The sequence below is a fragment of the Arachis duranensis genome, chromosome 4, assembly GCF_000817695.3.
Source record: "Arachis duranensis cultivar V14167 chromosome 4, aradu.V14167.gnm2.J7QH, whole genome shotgun sequence".
Classification (NCBI taxonomy): domain Eukaryota; kingdom Viridiplantae; phylum Streptophyta; class Magnoliopsida; order Fabales; family Fabaceae; genus Arachis; species Arachis duranensis.
This window is the reverse complement of record NC_029775.3, coordinates 106689946-106703299: the sequence shown is the minus strand read 5'-3', so window position 1 is coordinate 106703299 and position 13354 is coordinate 106689946. Positions and strand designations below refer to the sequence as shown.

Here is a 13354-nt window from a genome sequence, read left to right as displayed (position 1 = left end):
TATTTTTTATAGAATAAAAAAATAGAGATAGATAGAATATGAGAGAGAGAAAAGAAAGAAAGATAAAAGAGAAGAATGAGAGATAGAATTTGTTAATTTTAAAGAGAAAGATTTTATTTTAATTATAATAAAATAATATCTTGTGACATATTTTAATTTGTCAAATTAGTAATATAGAATATAAATTATAAGTTATATATAAAATGGAAATGGCAGAGAGAAATGAAGAAGGAAAGAAATGCATATAAGAAGATGGAGGAATATTATATATAATTAATTTTAGAGAAAAATATTTCATTTCAATTTTTAAAATAAAATATTATTTGATACATTTTGGTTGTTAAATTAATAATATAATATAATTATATTTTAATTTTAATTACAATTAGAAAATGTCATGTTATACAATTTAATTGTAAAATTTATAATTAGTCATTAATAATGATATATAAGAGAGATAGAATAGATAAAAGAACGAGAGAGATATATTTGTAAATAGAAGAAAGAGAAATATCATTTAGACATGCCACGAGACTTTCATTTATTCTAAAATTAGACAAATTCTTTGGCGTCTATGAGTTTAAGTGCCAAATTTGTCGAATTTATTTTTATGGTAAGTTTTTAATATTTAAAAATAATTTATTTTTATATTTTTAAATTAAATATTAATTTTTATTTTTTTTAATAAATTAGACAATTATATATAGACACTATAACAAACATTTTAAAATTAAATTTGAATAAATATCAAAATTGATCATCAAAAGAATTTTAGATGAAACACTTTATCATTAACAAATTTTATTGTCTAAAAATCTTTAAAAATTAATTTGTTGGACATATTAGTTTTTTGTTGTTTTGAAGGAGAATAATTTGTCTTAGAGTAATATTTTTGAGATCTAATGGTCTTGTAATATAATTTGTTAGATAATAACTGAGGAGTTGAGACTCACTATTGTATTTGAAAATCAGATATTGGAACTAAAATTTTAGTCTTAGGATATAAAATTTTAGTCTTTTTAATACCTTTAAAAAGTAAAAACATAATGGACTAAAATTTTTTGGGACAAAAATTGAAATTTTAATAATATTTATTTTTAAATTATTTTTATTCAACTTTTTAAATTTCATATCTAATCCTATTTTCTTTTTTAACATGATACTAAGACATAATTTAATTTTGTATACTTTACACTAAATACAATTTATGATACACGGATACTGACATGGACACGGGACATGACACGATACAGAACACGCTGACGCGCGTTTTTTTAATTATTTTTAATTTCTTATTTTAATTATATCAAATATTTCAAATATTTTTTGTTTTAATAAATAATAATATATACTATATCTAAATTTATTTCAAAAATATATGTTAAGAATAATATTGGACACACTGACGATGCGTGATGGTATTTAGATGTGTCCACGCGTGTCCGGTAAAGAATTTTTTATTAAGACACAATTTAGACATAGCAAACACGCGTATCAGAATAAGTGTCGGTGAGTGTCGTGTGCAAAATGTATCTAACACACGGATACGATAACTCAGCAAAATATCTATGCTTCATATTACAAAAACTTAATTTAATCTAAATTTTTTACTGTCGGTCTTTTTTTCAAACACAACTTTATAGATTTATTTGTCTAATACACATATTAAAACATTAATTAAAACATTTATTTGACTGAAAAACCAATTTGTTCGATGAAAATATTTCTCAAAATTTTCAAAAAAGTAAAAATTTATTAAATATTAAAATAAGAGCGCCATAAAATACTAAACCTCTTTTTGAAGAGTATACAAAAGAAGCACTTAATCCTAAAAAAAAGCACGCATTTGTGCTGCGAAAAAATAAATTATTTTTTCAATTTAGTTTTTTTTTTAGAGATTACTTCGAATATTGACGCATTAAATTTTTTTGAGCATCCTAGTCACCTCGTCAACTTTAATTTTTCTTTCAACATTTAATTTTATCAAGAAGAATCTTGACCTTTTATTCTCTACACATGACCTATTTTGGGTACATGAATATTGACCGAGAAAAATAAATACTACTACTCGTTTTATATTATTTAATATTTCTCTAATTAATTTGATAGATTTCTTACCTTAATTACAATTTGAGCGTTGAATGTGAGGTTTGTATATATAATAATACAATAGTATCTTAAAAAATATTTAGGAAATGATAGTAGTAAGTAGTAACACCGTTTTGTTTGTTACTCTTTTGAGGTAGTAACAGTTTGCCGAAAAGGTGGTATCACCGTGTGAAAAGTCAACTACCCCTTTTTGGATTCATTCATTTTTGTAAGGCTTTCAAGAGCCCACATGTGTATGCGTTTTATCTCTCTGTCCTTTCTCTCCCCTTTACCCACCTCTCTCTCTCTCTCTGTGCAAAAATCTATAAGCAGTTTCATTTTCTAAAGTCTAAGTCTTTTCTTTAAAGATATATATATTTTTTTCGGCATCTTGGAAGCTTTTCAGCATAGTCAATTAGCTTGGCTTAGCATGCATAGTCATAGAACGAGACATATCACTCATCACTCAAATAGTAGTAGGGGGGTAGGGTTACCATGCTTCATTTTTAACCACGCCTCATCACTGAAACTTCTCTCTCTCTCTCTTTCTCTCTCTCTCTCTCTCTGAGAGTCTTCTCTTCTTCCTTCACCATTCACAGTAGTACTACAAGCTTTCTATTTGCTCTTTCTTTCTCTCCAACTACTAGGAAGAAAGAGAAAGATAATAGAAACCTATTACTGTTGTTATTATTATTTGCTTTTTTCTTGCTAGACATTGGGGCTTTATCCTTCTGTCTTCTCTCTCTTTTTCCGTCCTTTGTTTTCCTCCTTAGCTTGAAAAAGGTTGAATTTTGATCACGCCTTCAAGTATATAACGCTGATTCTGAGATACCCTTTTCATATTTCGAGGTCCTCTATTCATTGAAAATTCTGGGGGTACCTGAATTCGCTCAGAAAATGAAAAATCATTGATGACTTTCTCTGCTAAGTCATTTCAGCTTTGCTAGAATAAGAAAAAGGTTAGAGGGAAGGACAAAAAGGGAAGCAAAAGTGGCTACTTTGATGAGTTTTGGGGGGTTCCTTGAGAACAAACAAGGTGGTGGTGGTGCTAGAATGGTAGCTGAAATACCTTACGGCAACGGTTCTTCAAACCACCACCACCACCACCACATGGAAGCAGCAACAGCAGCGACAATAATGGCTTCTGGTGCAATCTCACACCCTCATTTGGCCAAATCCATGTTCAACAACTCACCTGCTCTCTCTCTAGCACTTGTAAGACATACACAAATTCATTCATATCATATCTTTTTTATCTTGGATTTTGATGGTGTTAGTTGCTTATTGCTTTACTCTTCTCTTTTTTTCTTTAGCAGCAAACAAATATGGATGGGCAAGGGGATGTGATGAACAATAATAACAGGTTGTTGGTGGGTGATAATAATAATAATAACAATCCTAATACTAATAATAATAATAATTATGAGGGAAACATGATGAGCAACAACAATGGTTTGAGAAGGAGCAGGGAAGAAGAGCATGAAAGCAGATCTGGGAGTGATAACATGGACGGTGCCTCAGGTGATGATGATCTTGATGCTGCCGACATCAACAACAACAAACCCAGGAAGAAGCGTTACCACCGACACACCCCTCAGCAAATTCAAGAACTTGAAGCGTACATAAACAACTCTTAATTTCATTTCATAAAAGACAAAAAAGTTGATTTTAAAAAAAAAAGTTTATTTCTTCTCTCCTTTCTTCAAGGTTGCATCAATTTTTGATGGGGTTTATGATTTTTTTTTTTTGGATTATGGTTTTAGGCTGTTCAAGGAGTGTCCTCACCCTGATGAGAAGCAAAGGCTTGAACTAAGCAAAAGGCTATGCTTGGAAACAAGGCAAGTGAAGTTTTGGTTCCAAAATAGAAGAACTCAAATGAAGGTAAGGAAGGAATCCCATTCACATACAAGACATATACACAAATCCCAATTAGTCCTAACCAATTTTTGCAAGTCATTTTCACACTTTTACATAAAGTGCAAAAGGAAATTTCTCTTGCTATTGTGGAGTGTGGACCATTGAAACCTTAAATTTTTTTTTTTCTCTTTGTTTATGAATGTTTTTGTTTTTCTGTGTTAGACACAATTGGAACGCCATGAGAACACATTACTCCGGCAAGAGAACGATAAGCTTAGAGCAGAAAACATGTCATTGAGGGAAGCAATGAGGAACCCCATTTGCACAAACTGTGGAGGACCAACCATGATTGGTGAAATCTCATTGGAAGAACAGCATCTACGAATCGAAAATGCGAGGTTAAAGGACGAGTTAGACCGGGTGTGCGCACTCGCCGGAAAGTTCTTAGGCCGGCCCATTCCCTCAATTGCCCCTCATCCTCCATTGCCAAACTCAAGCTTAGAGCTTGGAGTTGGAAACAACAATAACAGCAACAATGGAAGCTTTGTTGTGGGTTCAACAATGCCATTAGGGCCTGATTTTGTTGGAATGGGCATTTCATCAAACACCTTAGGGGTGTTATCACCAACACCACCAAGCAGGGGAATTGCAACAACAAATGGGATGAATTCTTCAAATACATCATCTGGGTATGAGAGATCAATGGTTTTGGAGCTTGCATTGGGTGCAATGGATGAGTTGGTGAAGATGGCACAAAGTGGAGAACCACTTTGGATAAGGGGAATGGAAATGGGAGGAAGGGAAGTGTTGAACCATGAAGAGTACAGTAGAACAGTGACACCTTGCATTGGTTTGAGACCCAATGGGTTTGTCTCTGAGGCTTCTAGGGAAACTGCCATTGTCATCATCAATAGCTTGCCTCTTGTTGACACTTTAATGGACTCAGTAATTTCTTTCAACTACCAATTTTTTTTTCTTCTCTCATTATTCTATATATTCTCATTTCTTTCTCTTTCATTTTATTTTAATGTGTAAAATTCATCTATTTTCAAATCAAATATTATTTAATCGAAAACAGAAATCAATCTACATTTAGCTGGATCTTTTTTAAAAGAGAATGCGATTGATTTTAGTTTGTTTTCACTAAATTCAAAAATATTTTTATAGGTATAAACAAATTGAGGTAAAAATAAAAAATAAAATTTTATTATCTTTATTTTTTTATAAAATTTTAAAAATAAAAAATATTAAAAACAAAAATAAAAAATAAAATGCAATCTAAATACATCCGTATTTTTCTAATTTCATATTTCAGTTTTTTTTTATGTTTAATTTGCTTTGCTAATCCAAATTTTTGTTAGTTGTTAAATGTATTTATTTATTTTTTCTCATGCATTTAAGTTGATGTATGTAATATTTACGGATATAATGTGTATAACTTATTTGCATTATTATCTTTTTCACACGCAGAATCGATGGTCAGAAATGTTCCCTTGTATGGTTGCAAGAACTTCTACAACAGAAGTGATATCTAGTGGAATAAATGGAACTAGAAACGGTGCACTTCAACTTGTAAGTTAACTAATTAAATTAGATATTTTATTTTTTATTTTTTCTATTGAATTTAACTAACTGATAATAAAATAAAATAAATTTGAGTCATCAGATGCAAGCTGAACTGCAAGTGCTTTCACCACTGGTTCCTGTTAGAGAGGTCAATTTTCTAAGATTTTGCAAACAACATGCAGAAGGGGTTTGGGCTGTGGTTGATGTGTCCATAGACACCATTAGAGAACCTTCTTCTGCTGCACCAACTTTTGTTAGCTGTAGAAGACTCCCTTCTGGTTGTGTTATACAAGACATGCCTAATGGTTACTCTAAGGTAATAATTTAATTTAATTTAATTTTTCTAATAATTATTATTTCATTGGTGTTTGGTTGTAGATGCATGATTTTATTGTGTTATTACTGCATTTTTAGTATCCCAATAATCTCTTTTTGAAGACAGTAAAAATGATTTACATTCTGTCCAAACATTGTGTTGTGAATAGTATTATTATATAAATGTTTGTAGCATAGTACTATAGGACTAAATTGTACTATATCATCTATACACATCAGCTTTGATGTTTTCCTCACATTTATTGTATTTTTCCCAAGTGGTTGCAAGTAAATGCAACATGGTAGTTGAAATTTTTAAAATAAACTTAACTAATAATAATATTTATGTCTCTATAATAAATTTAGCAGTATTATTATTATTAATATTATTTTAAAGTTGGGGGGAAAACACCAGGCTAAGGAATCATGGGGCTTTTGCATTTCCAAGCCACATATAAAAAGAGCTCCTAATTCAAAGTAACACTCATAAACTAGTTTTAGTGTATACTCACTGTAGAACCATTCTGTCAGTGATGATTCCCATAATAATATTTATATATTTAATTTAGCTTCTCAAAGAATTTGCACCCTGGGTTAGGATGCTTCTTCCCCTTGTCCCTCATCAATTATATTCCAGACTTCAGTTCTCAGCAATAAATTTTCTATATCTCTTTTGAATAATACAACATGTTGCACAAATCTAGGTTAATCCATATTATTAGTTTAATCAATAGAAGCCTCTCTTATTACTTAAATTTCTGTACCATGTATGTAACACATTAATTACGTATATCCAATAATAATAAATAATAATTTTGCCACCTACTTCTTGATCCTATAAACAATTCATATGATGTTTCTATTCCAATCTTTTATGCTACATCGGTAGTAGCATTGTTATTCAATATATAACAATATGTGAACTGGTTCCAGCACCCTATTATAAAAGTGTATATAGATCTCTTACATTTAAATTAAATAAATTATTTAGAATAATGGAAAGACCCTCTTTGAGTCAAAACCAAAGACTGAACATTTTGTCTGTATCTTATGGGTGTTTGGGGCCATATTTACAAATCTCGATGCTCCTTAACACATTGCACGTAGCTCCTCCAAATCCTGCATTACTTTATCCACTACTAATTTTTTTATTGTTCTTGATCTGATTCCATCAGATGAAGATACCTTCTCCCTTCCTTCGCCACAATCTTTAGGCTTCTTCCCGAGGTTTTCTTTCTATAGTCTATGTGCTATATATGCTTTAGGATCTTAAGAAGTGGAATAATAATTAGAAATATTGAAATTTAATCATCTTTTTAGAGGATTTATTTATATATATACTAGCTAGTATATAGAAATGATACTTGGATAATATTTAAATATATTGCCACAGAGATATACAATAAGTTATAAGTAATGCCACTTTTTTCCTATGAAATTTCTATATATGTTCTTTTTCTTTTTATTTATATAATATAAGATTAAACTAAATTATTTTGGGATGCATTTGATTAAAATATTCTTTAATCAGTATATAGTTATATATAAATTAGTGATAGTGATTTGTTTCAGCATAATATTATTGGGATAAATATTTTTTATTATAAAAATATTTTAACTCGTTATACAAATATTTAATTTAAAACTTTTTATATATTTTATGATTAACAATAAAACATTAAAAATAAGTAAAATTTATTATATTAGTAATAATATATTCTATATTATTATTATTTGAATTAGATAAACAATTGTCACTAATTTAAACATATAATTATAATAATTATTAACAATATTTTGGTCAAGTGAGCTAAAAAATAGTTTTATTTTAATATTTTATGGGAGGAGAGTGTTATTTTCTTTTAAATTAATTTGCCCTTTTTTTCTTTTACAACCAAGATGTTCTCTCACCCAAGAAGGGCATAAAAATTTGGCTTTTGCACGAAAACTAGGTCACGGGCACACTTAGCAAGTGTCCTTTGTCGTGTACTATATACTTAAAATTAATGGCACGCAGAGAACAGTTATTACTGACTATATTGCAACATTATTATAAAATGAGAGAGTAAAATTAAAATGATATAAATGCAGGTGACATGGGTGGAGCATGCAGAATATGATGAAAGCCAAATCCACGAGCTGTATAGGCCATTGGTGAGTTCAGGAATGGGGTTTGGTGCACAACGTTGGATTGCAACTCTTCAACGCCAATGCGAGTGCCTAGCCATCTTAATGTCCTCTGCTGTTTCCCCTCCTGAACACTCTGGTTAGTTAGTTACTTATATGCATTAATTAATTATAGAAAAATATTAGGAGTCATCAAAATTTATTATTTTTTACTATCACTTAGTCATCAACTCAATTTTTTTATTTATTTTTTTTTAAAAAATACTATTTGTATACTAAAATCAGCCATCAATGTATTTGTGTATAAATCTATGTGTGGTTTAATTTATTTTTAATGTATATTTGTATTTTAATATGTATTTTATATTAATGCCTGATTTTAGTGACTGATTTTTTATGTAAACTTAGCATAACTTTTTTTTTTAATCTAATAATAAAACTCTCTAAAATTTTTCTTGATTATATCAACAAATATTCACACAATCTAGCTAACTACCAATTATTGTTAATTAAATTTTATAATAAATAAGCATTAGTGGTTAATTAGGTTATCTTTGTCTAATAATTTATCTACTATACCGAGTGTCTAAAGTTTATTATACAAAAATATTTGAGGGTCATATATAGTTTGAAAATAAAAAGAAAAGCTATAAATTTTTTTTATGGATTAAATTAAATAAAATAATTTTAAATTATTATGTTATGAATAAATTACATAAAATAAAAGGTACTTTATAAAACTATCTTTAGTGTTAATATTCACTATTTTTACTATTAATATCTACTAGACTCTATACTCACATTCACTTAGCTTATTCCAATTTACTAAAGAGCTTTTTATTAGAAAAATAATTTATATACAAAAGCTATAAGAAAAGAGATTTATTAGTTAAAATAGACATTTAATTGTATACTCTCACCGTATTATTAAACTGACTATCATATAATGCATTTATAAAAAGAATACATATATAGAACTAATTTTTAGTTAGTTAATTATTTTATTATAAAATTACTGTTTTAACTTTTATTTTTAAAGAGTTTAGAATTTAAGATAGAATTTAAAATTTATAATTTAAAATTTAAAATTTAGGATGAAAAGGTAAATTTAGAAAATTTATATTGTATGAAAAATTAATTCCCTAATTATTTTTTTTAATTTAAATATGATAGATGTAATGCTACGACATTATGTACAAAATAATCACAAAAACTACAATTCATCATGCACCCTAACTCAACGAGTTATATTTGTTAATTCAAATTTTAATTTTTGGCAGCAATAACATCGAGTGGAAGGCGTAGCATGCTGAAGCTGGCGCAACGCATGACCAACAACTTCTGCGCCGGTGTTTGTGCCTCAACGGTGCACAAATGGAACAAGCTCAATGCCGGCAACTTCGGCGAAGACGTGAGGGTGATGACAAGGAAGAGCCTTGATGATCCCGGGGAGCCTCCTGGGATCGTCCTGAGCGCAGCCACATCCGTGTGGCTGCCAGTCTCGCCCCAGAGGCTCTTTGATTTCCTCCGCGACGAGAGGCTGAGGAGCGAGTGGGACATACTTTCCAATGGCGGACCCATGCAGGAGATGGCTCACATTGCCAAGGGACAAGACCATGGCAACTGTGTTTCACTACTACGAGCCAGTGTAAGTTTTCTATTTCACACTATTCATATTCTTATATTTTTTTATTTAATGTTAGCGTTAATTTTTAGTATATCATTATATTAGTTATTTGATATTCAATTAATTGATTTAGTTGTGCATTAAAAAGTGACAAAGATAAGGGGGAAAAAAAGAGTATGTTTTTGTTTGGTATTAAGATTAAGATTGAATAAAATATGTCTTGGGAGAATGTTTTCAGCCTTGGTTTATTGAAAATGATAGGATAAGGTTGGATTTTATTAAGAGAAATGAATGAATGGATAGATATGTTAACTTATTTTCTCATAATTAATGGTTTCGAAAACAATGAATAATACGACAGGGAGCGTCTTCCTAAGAATAGTACTTGTTCAATATTAAACGACAATTTTTAATTATAACAATGTAACTCTTTGCGTTATAGTATGATTTCATTCTGAAAAATATTGAAACGAAAACGAAAACTCCTAATTTTAATCAATTTGTTTAGACTAAAAATCTAATAATTTTTCTACATATTATTATTATTATTATTATTATTATTATTATTATTATTATTATATCCAACCTGTGAAGGTAGCTATATTAGTTTGCATTTTGCAATTGCATTGTTGTTTAGTGAGAAAAATGTCCGTGAGATGAAGGAAGAAAACGTCAAATGTAGATTTTGTCGTGTAGTGTTGGGATGAAAAAGGTGAAATCAAGAAGGGACAGGTTCGGAAATATTGGAAGTATCTATCAAGACAACTCTCAGCAGAAATAGGGCAGCGTTTGTTTCAGCATAACTTTTGCCCAAAAAAAGTCAAAATAACAGCAACTTTTGTCAACTTTCTACCTTTTTTTATTTTATTATTTCTCACTTCTCACTTCTGACCTCATTGTTTCTTGCTAAAATAAATTCTTTCCCAAAATAAATTTAATTTCAGAAGAAGGAAAAGAAAGTGGTACCAAGGGTTTGACTAGCCCCCCATACTGACCTCAAGGAAAATGACAACACAAAAATACTGATTATATATTTTTTTTATTTCTATTTTTTCTTCTTCAGGCTATGAATTCAAATCAGAGTAGCATGTTGATATTGCAAGAGACATGCACAGACGCGTCTGGGTCGCTTGTAGTGTACGCGCCAGTGGACATTCCAGCCATGCATTTGGTCATGAATGGTGGTGACTCGGCTTACGTGGCGCTTTTGCCATCTGGATTCGCCGTTGCACCTGACGGATCCGGTGGCAGAAATGACCACAATACTGTGTCACAATCAGGAGGTGGGTCACTTCTCACGGTGGCATTTCAGATACTCGTGAACAGCCTCCCTACGGCGAAACTCACGGTGGAGTCGGTGGAGACGGTGAACAACCTCATCTCATGTACGGTTCAGAAGATAAAAGCGGCACTTCAATCCGAGGGTTGACTGTCACGTGACGCAATATTCGGTCGCGTGAGTCCTTTCTTTTTATTTTTTCTTTTTGTTGGTTTAGAAGATTAATTAATTTACATTGAGTATTTATTTTATGTATCAGCATTTGTGTAGATTATCATTGTAATAGGTGGCGCGTGTGAAAGACGCGAGGGGGTGAGGGGTGTTTGAGTCAAGAACGAACCGCGCGTGGAGAAGAATTCCTTGCATGGTGGTAAGGATCCGAGTTTGTGGGTTATAGGATCCTTAACACAAGGCAAGGGTGGTGGTTCGGGTATTGACTTGGGTCGACCCTTTGTTTAATTAAACAATGATCAATTAGAAAAGTGTAAAAAAGAAAAGAGTCGAAATGGTATATTTATATTTATTTTGGTACAATATCATCATTTGGATTTGTATTTGCTTGGGAAAATAATGCATATCGATCTCTTTGCTTAAGCAACAAGAATGGCAAAATGAATTTTNTAATTATTATATATTTTATTATAAATATAAATGTTTTTAATTTATTTTAAATATATTATTTATATTTTAATATATATTTTATACCAATAGCTAATTTCTTTTATATATTTATAGCATGATTGATTTTGGAGGAAAAGAAATTGAGTAGTGGCATTTTATGAGAAGAGGACAATTTATATGAATAAATTTTAATTTTCATGCACACAACATAAAAAGTTTTATATAGATATTTATTATCTCATTAATAAAAATAATTAATTTTTAAATTTATTATTTAACAAATCATCTATATCTATAAATTTAATTAAAAGATTGTATATAAATTTAATTAAATTTTTATAAGTATATATATTTTTTTCATATTATTACTCTGATTGGATTAAAGCAATATGGAAAGAAAAAAAATGTAAAAAAAATGGATGAAAATGTGAAACTCACTAAAATTTATTTTTCTCAAAGATGAGAAGAAAATAAAGAAAAAAATGTGTTAACAAGAATAAAATTATTAATTTATTCTTTGATTAATAAAAAAATAAAAGTTCTAAGAGTATTAATATAATTTTTTCTATTATAATTTTTTTCATTTTTTTTAAATAGGATAATTTTTTAATTTATTTATTTATTTATTTTTTATCCAAACAATACTTAAAATAATCCTTTTTTTTCATTTTTTCTCTTTTTTTTTTTATTTTTCATCGTCTATCCAAATAAAGAAAATAGTAGCATGGAAAGTATCTTTTACATGAGATAAACTTTGAAAATATAAATCGAATTCAGATTTTGTTTGATAGTTGAAGTGATCTAAGTAATTAAAGCAACAAAAATCAACTATTAAATCAGTTACATATATAAAATATAAATAACTAATTTGATAATAATTTATATATATGCGTAAACTTTTTGTTAAAGCAAGTATTATCCCATATATATTGTGGGGAGAAGTGCTAGGAAGCTAACAAATTTTGTAATTTGTAACCATTAATTAGTTATCATTAATGTTTTTAATAATATAAGATTTTATCTAATGATGTGGAATTACTCATTTTTCTTTTGCTAGTTAAGTACTAACCAAATTTTAATAAAAGTGATGGCGCTCTAAATTTTCTCTATTACAAGTATAGGTACGGATAATATATATTTCTATTTATCTGTAGTAAGTAAATTTTATGGTGTTTATAATTTAGTATCTAATTTTTGTCCAATTTTTTATGATAAATTTTGAATATTTAATAATTATTTATTTTTATATTTTTAAAATTAAATATTAATTTTTAAATTTTTTTAGTAAGTTAAGTAAATACTTTTAGGCTCGGTAACAATTACATTATTGGTATATATGTCTTCAAATTTATATCTTTTCCAGTATTTTTAACAAGTGAGTTAAGCTAAGGGTTTTAGTCAACAAAACTCATAAACATACATTTTGTTTCTGCTAGTCATCAATAATATCTTTCAAATAGTTAATTAGCTTTTGGTGGTCATCATATAAGGTTTAGTTCCATAAATTTTTTTATTAATTTGTAATCTTATAATTATATGTATGTAGGTTAGTATGTTTATGCTTGAAAAAAAAAAAAAAGACTGGTCTCACGCCTCTTACATTGTGCTTTCTGAATTATTTGTGATTAATGATGTGAAGTTTCGTTAGATGTACAAAACACAAAACTACAAATTTCCTTAAAGGAAGTACAGGAAGAGAAGAGTATTAGAACTTAGAAGTCAATGGCTAAATGGTTAGACAAATTTCCCAGTGGCTTATGATGTTGTTACTGTTGGGAACAGTATCAACTTTGGAATATTGTAAAGTGATCCTGTAACTTGGAAAGTGACAATTGCTTCAACATATAACTGATGATGTCCTATCTCAGCTGGTA

General features: G+C 29.2%; 1 protein-coding gene across 3 annotated transcripts; it reads left to right on the top strand.

The window, feature by feature from the left end:
* The first annotated feature begins 2238 nt into the window (after nt 1-2238).
* Nucleotides 2239-11453, top strand: LOC107485596 (homeobox-leucine zipper protein ANTHOCYANINLESS 2). Of its 3 annotated transcripts, XM_052260778.1 has the most exons (10): nt 2239-3303; nt 3402-3706; nt 3852-3969; nt 4168-4890; nt 5416-5517; nt 5612-5827; nt 7918-8092; nt 9234-9601; nt 10644-11036; nt 11119-11453. In XM_052260778.1, exons 1-9 carry the CDS (start codon nt 3091-3093, stop codon nt 11007-11009), a joined length of 2586 nt encoding a protein of 861 aa, XP_052116738.1. In that variant the 5' UTR covers nt 2239-3090; the 3' UTR covers nt 11010-11036; nt 11119-11453. The 3 variants fall into 3 exon arrangements, with proteins under 3 accessions (XP_052116738.1, XP_015961617.1, XP_015961616.1); XM_016106131.3 differs by having other exon boundaries at nt 3405-3706; nt 10644-11453; XM_016106130.3 differs by having other exon boundaries at nt 2240-3303; nt 10644-11453.
* The last annotated feature ends 1901 nt before the right edge of the window (nt 11454-13354 follow it).

Excerpts from the sequence above, each read along its gene's own strand:
- LOC107485596 (XM_052260778.1), top strand. The coding sequence starts at position 3,091 with ATGAGTTTTGGGGGGTTCCTTGAGAACAAACAAGGTGGTGGTGGTGCT. Across the intron at positions 3,970-4,167 it reads ATAGAAGAACTCAAATGAAG|ACACAATTGGAACGCCATGA; the intron begins GTAAGGAAGGAA and ends TTTCTGTGTTAG. Across the intron at positions 9,602-10,643 it reads TTTCACTACTACGAGCCAGT|GCTATGAATTCAAATCAGAG; the intron begins GTAAGTTTTCTA and ends TTTCTTCTTCAG.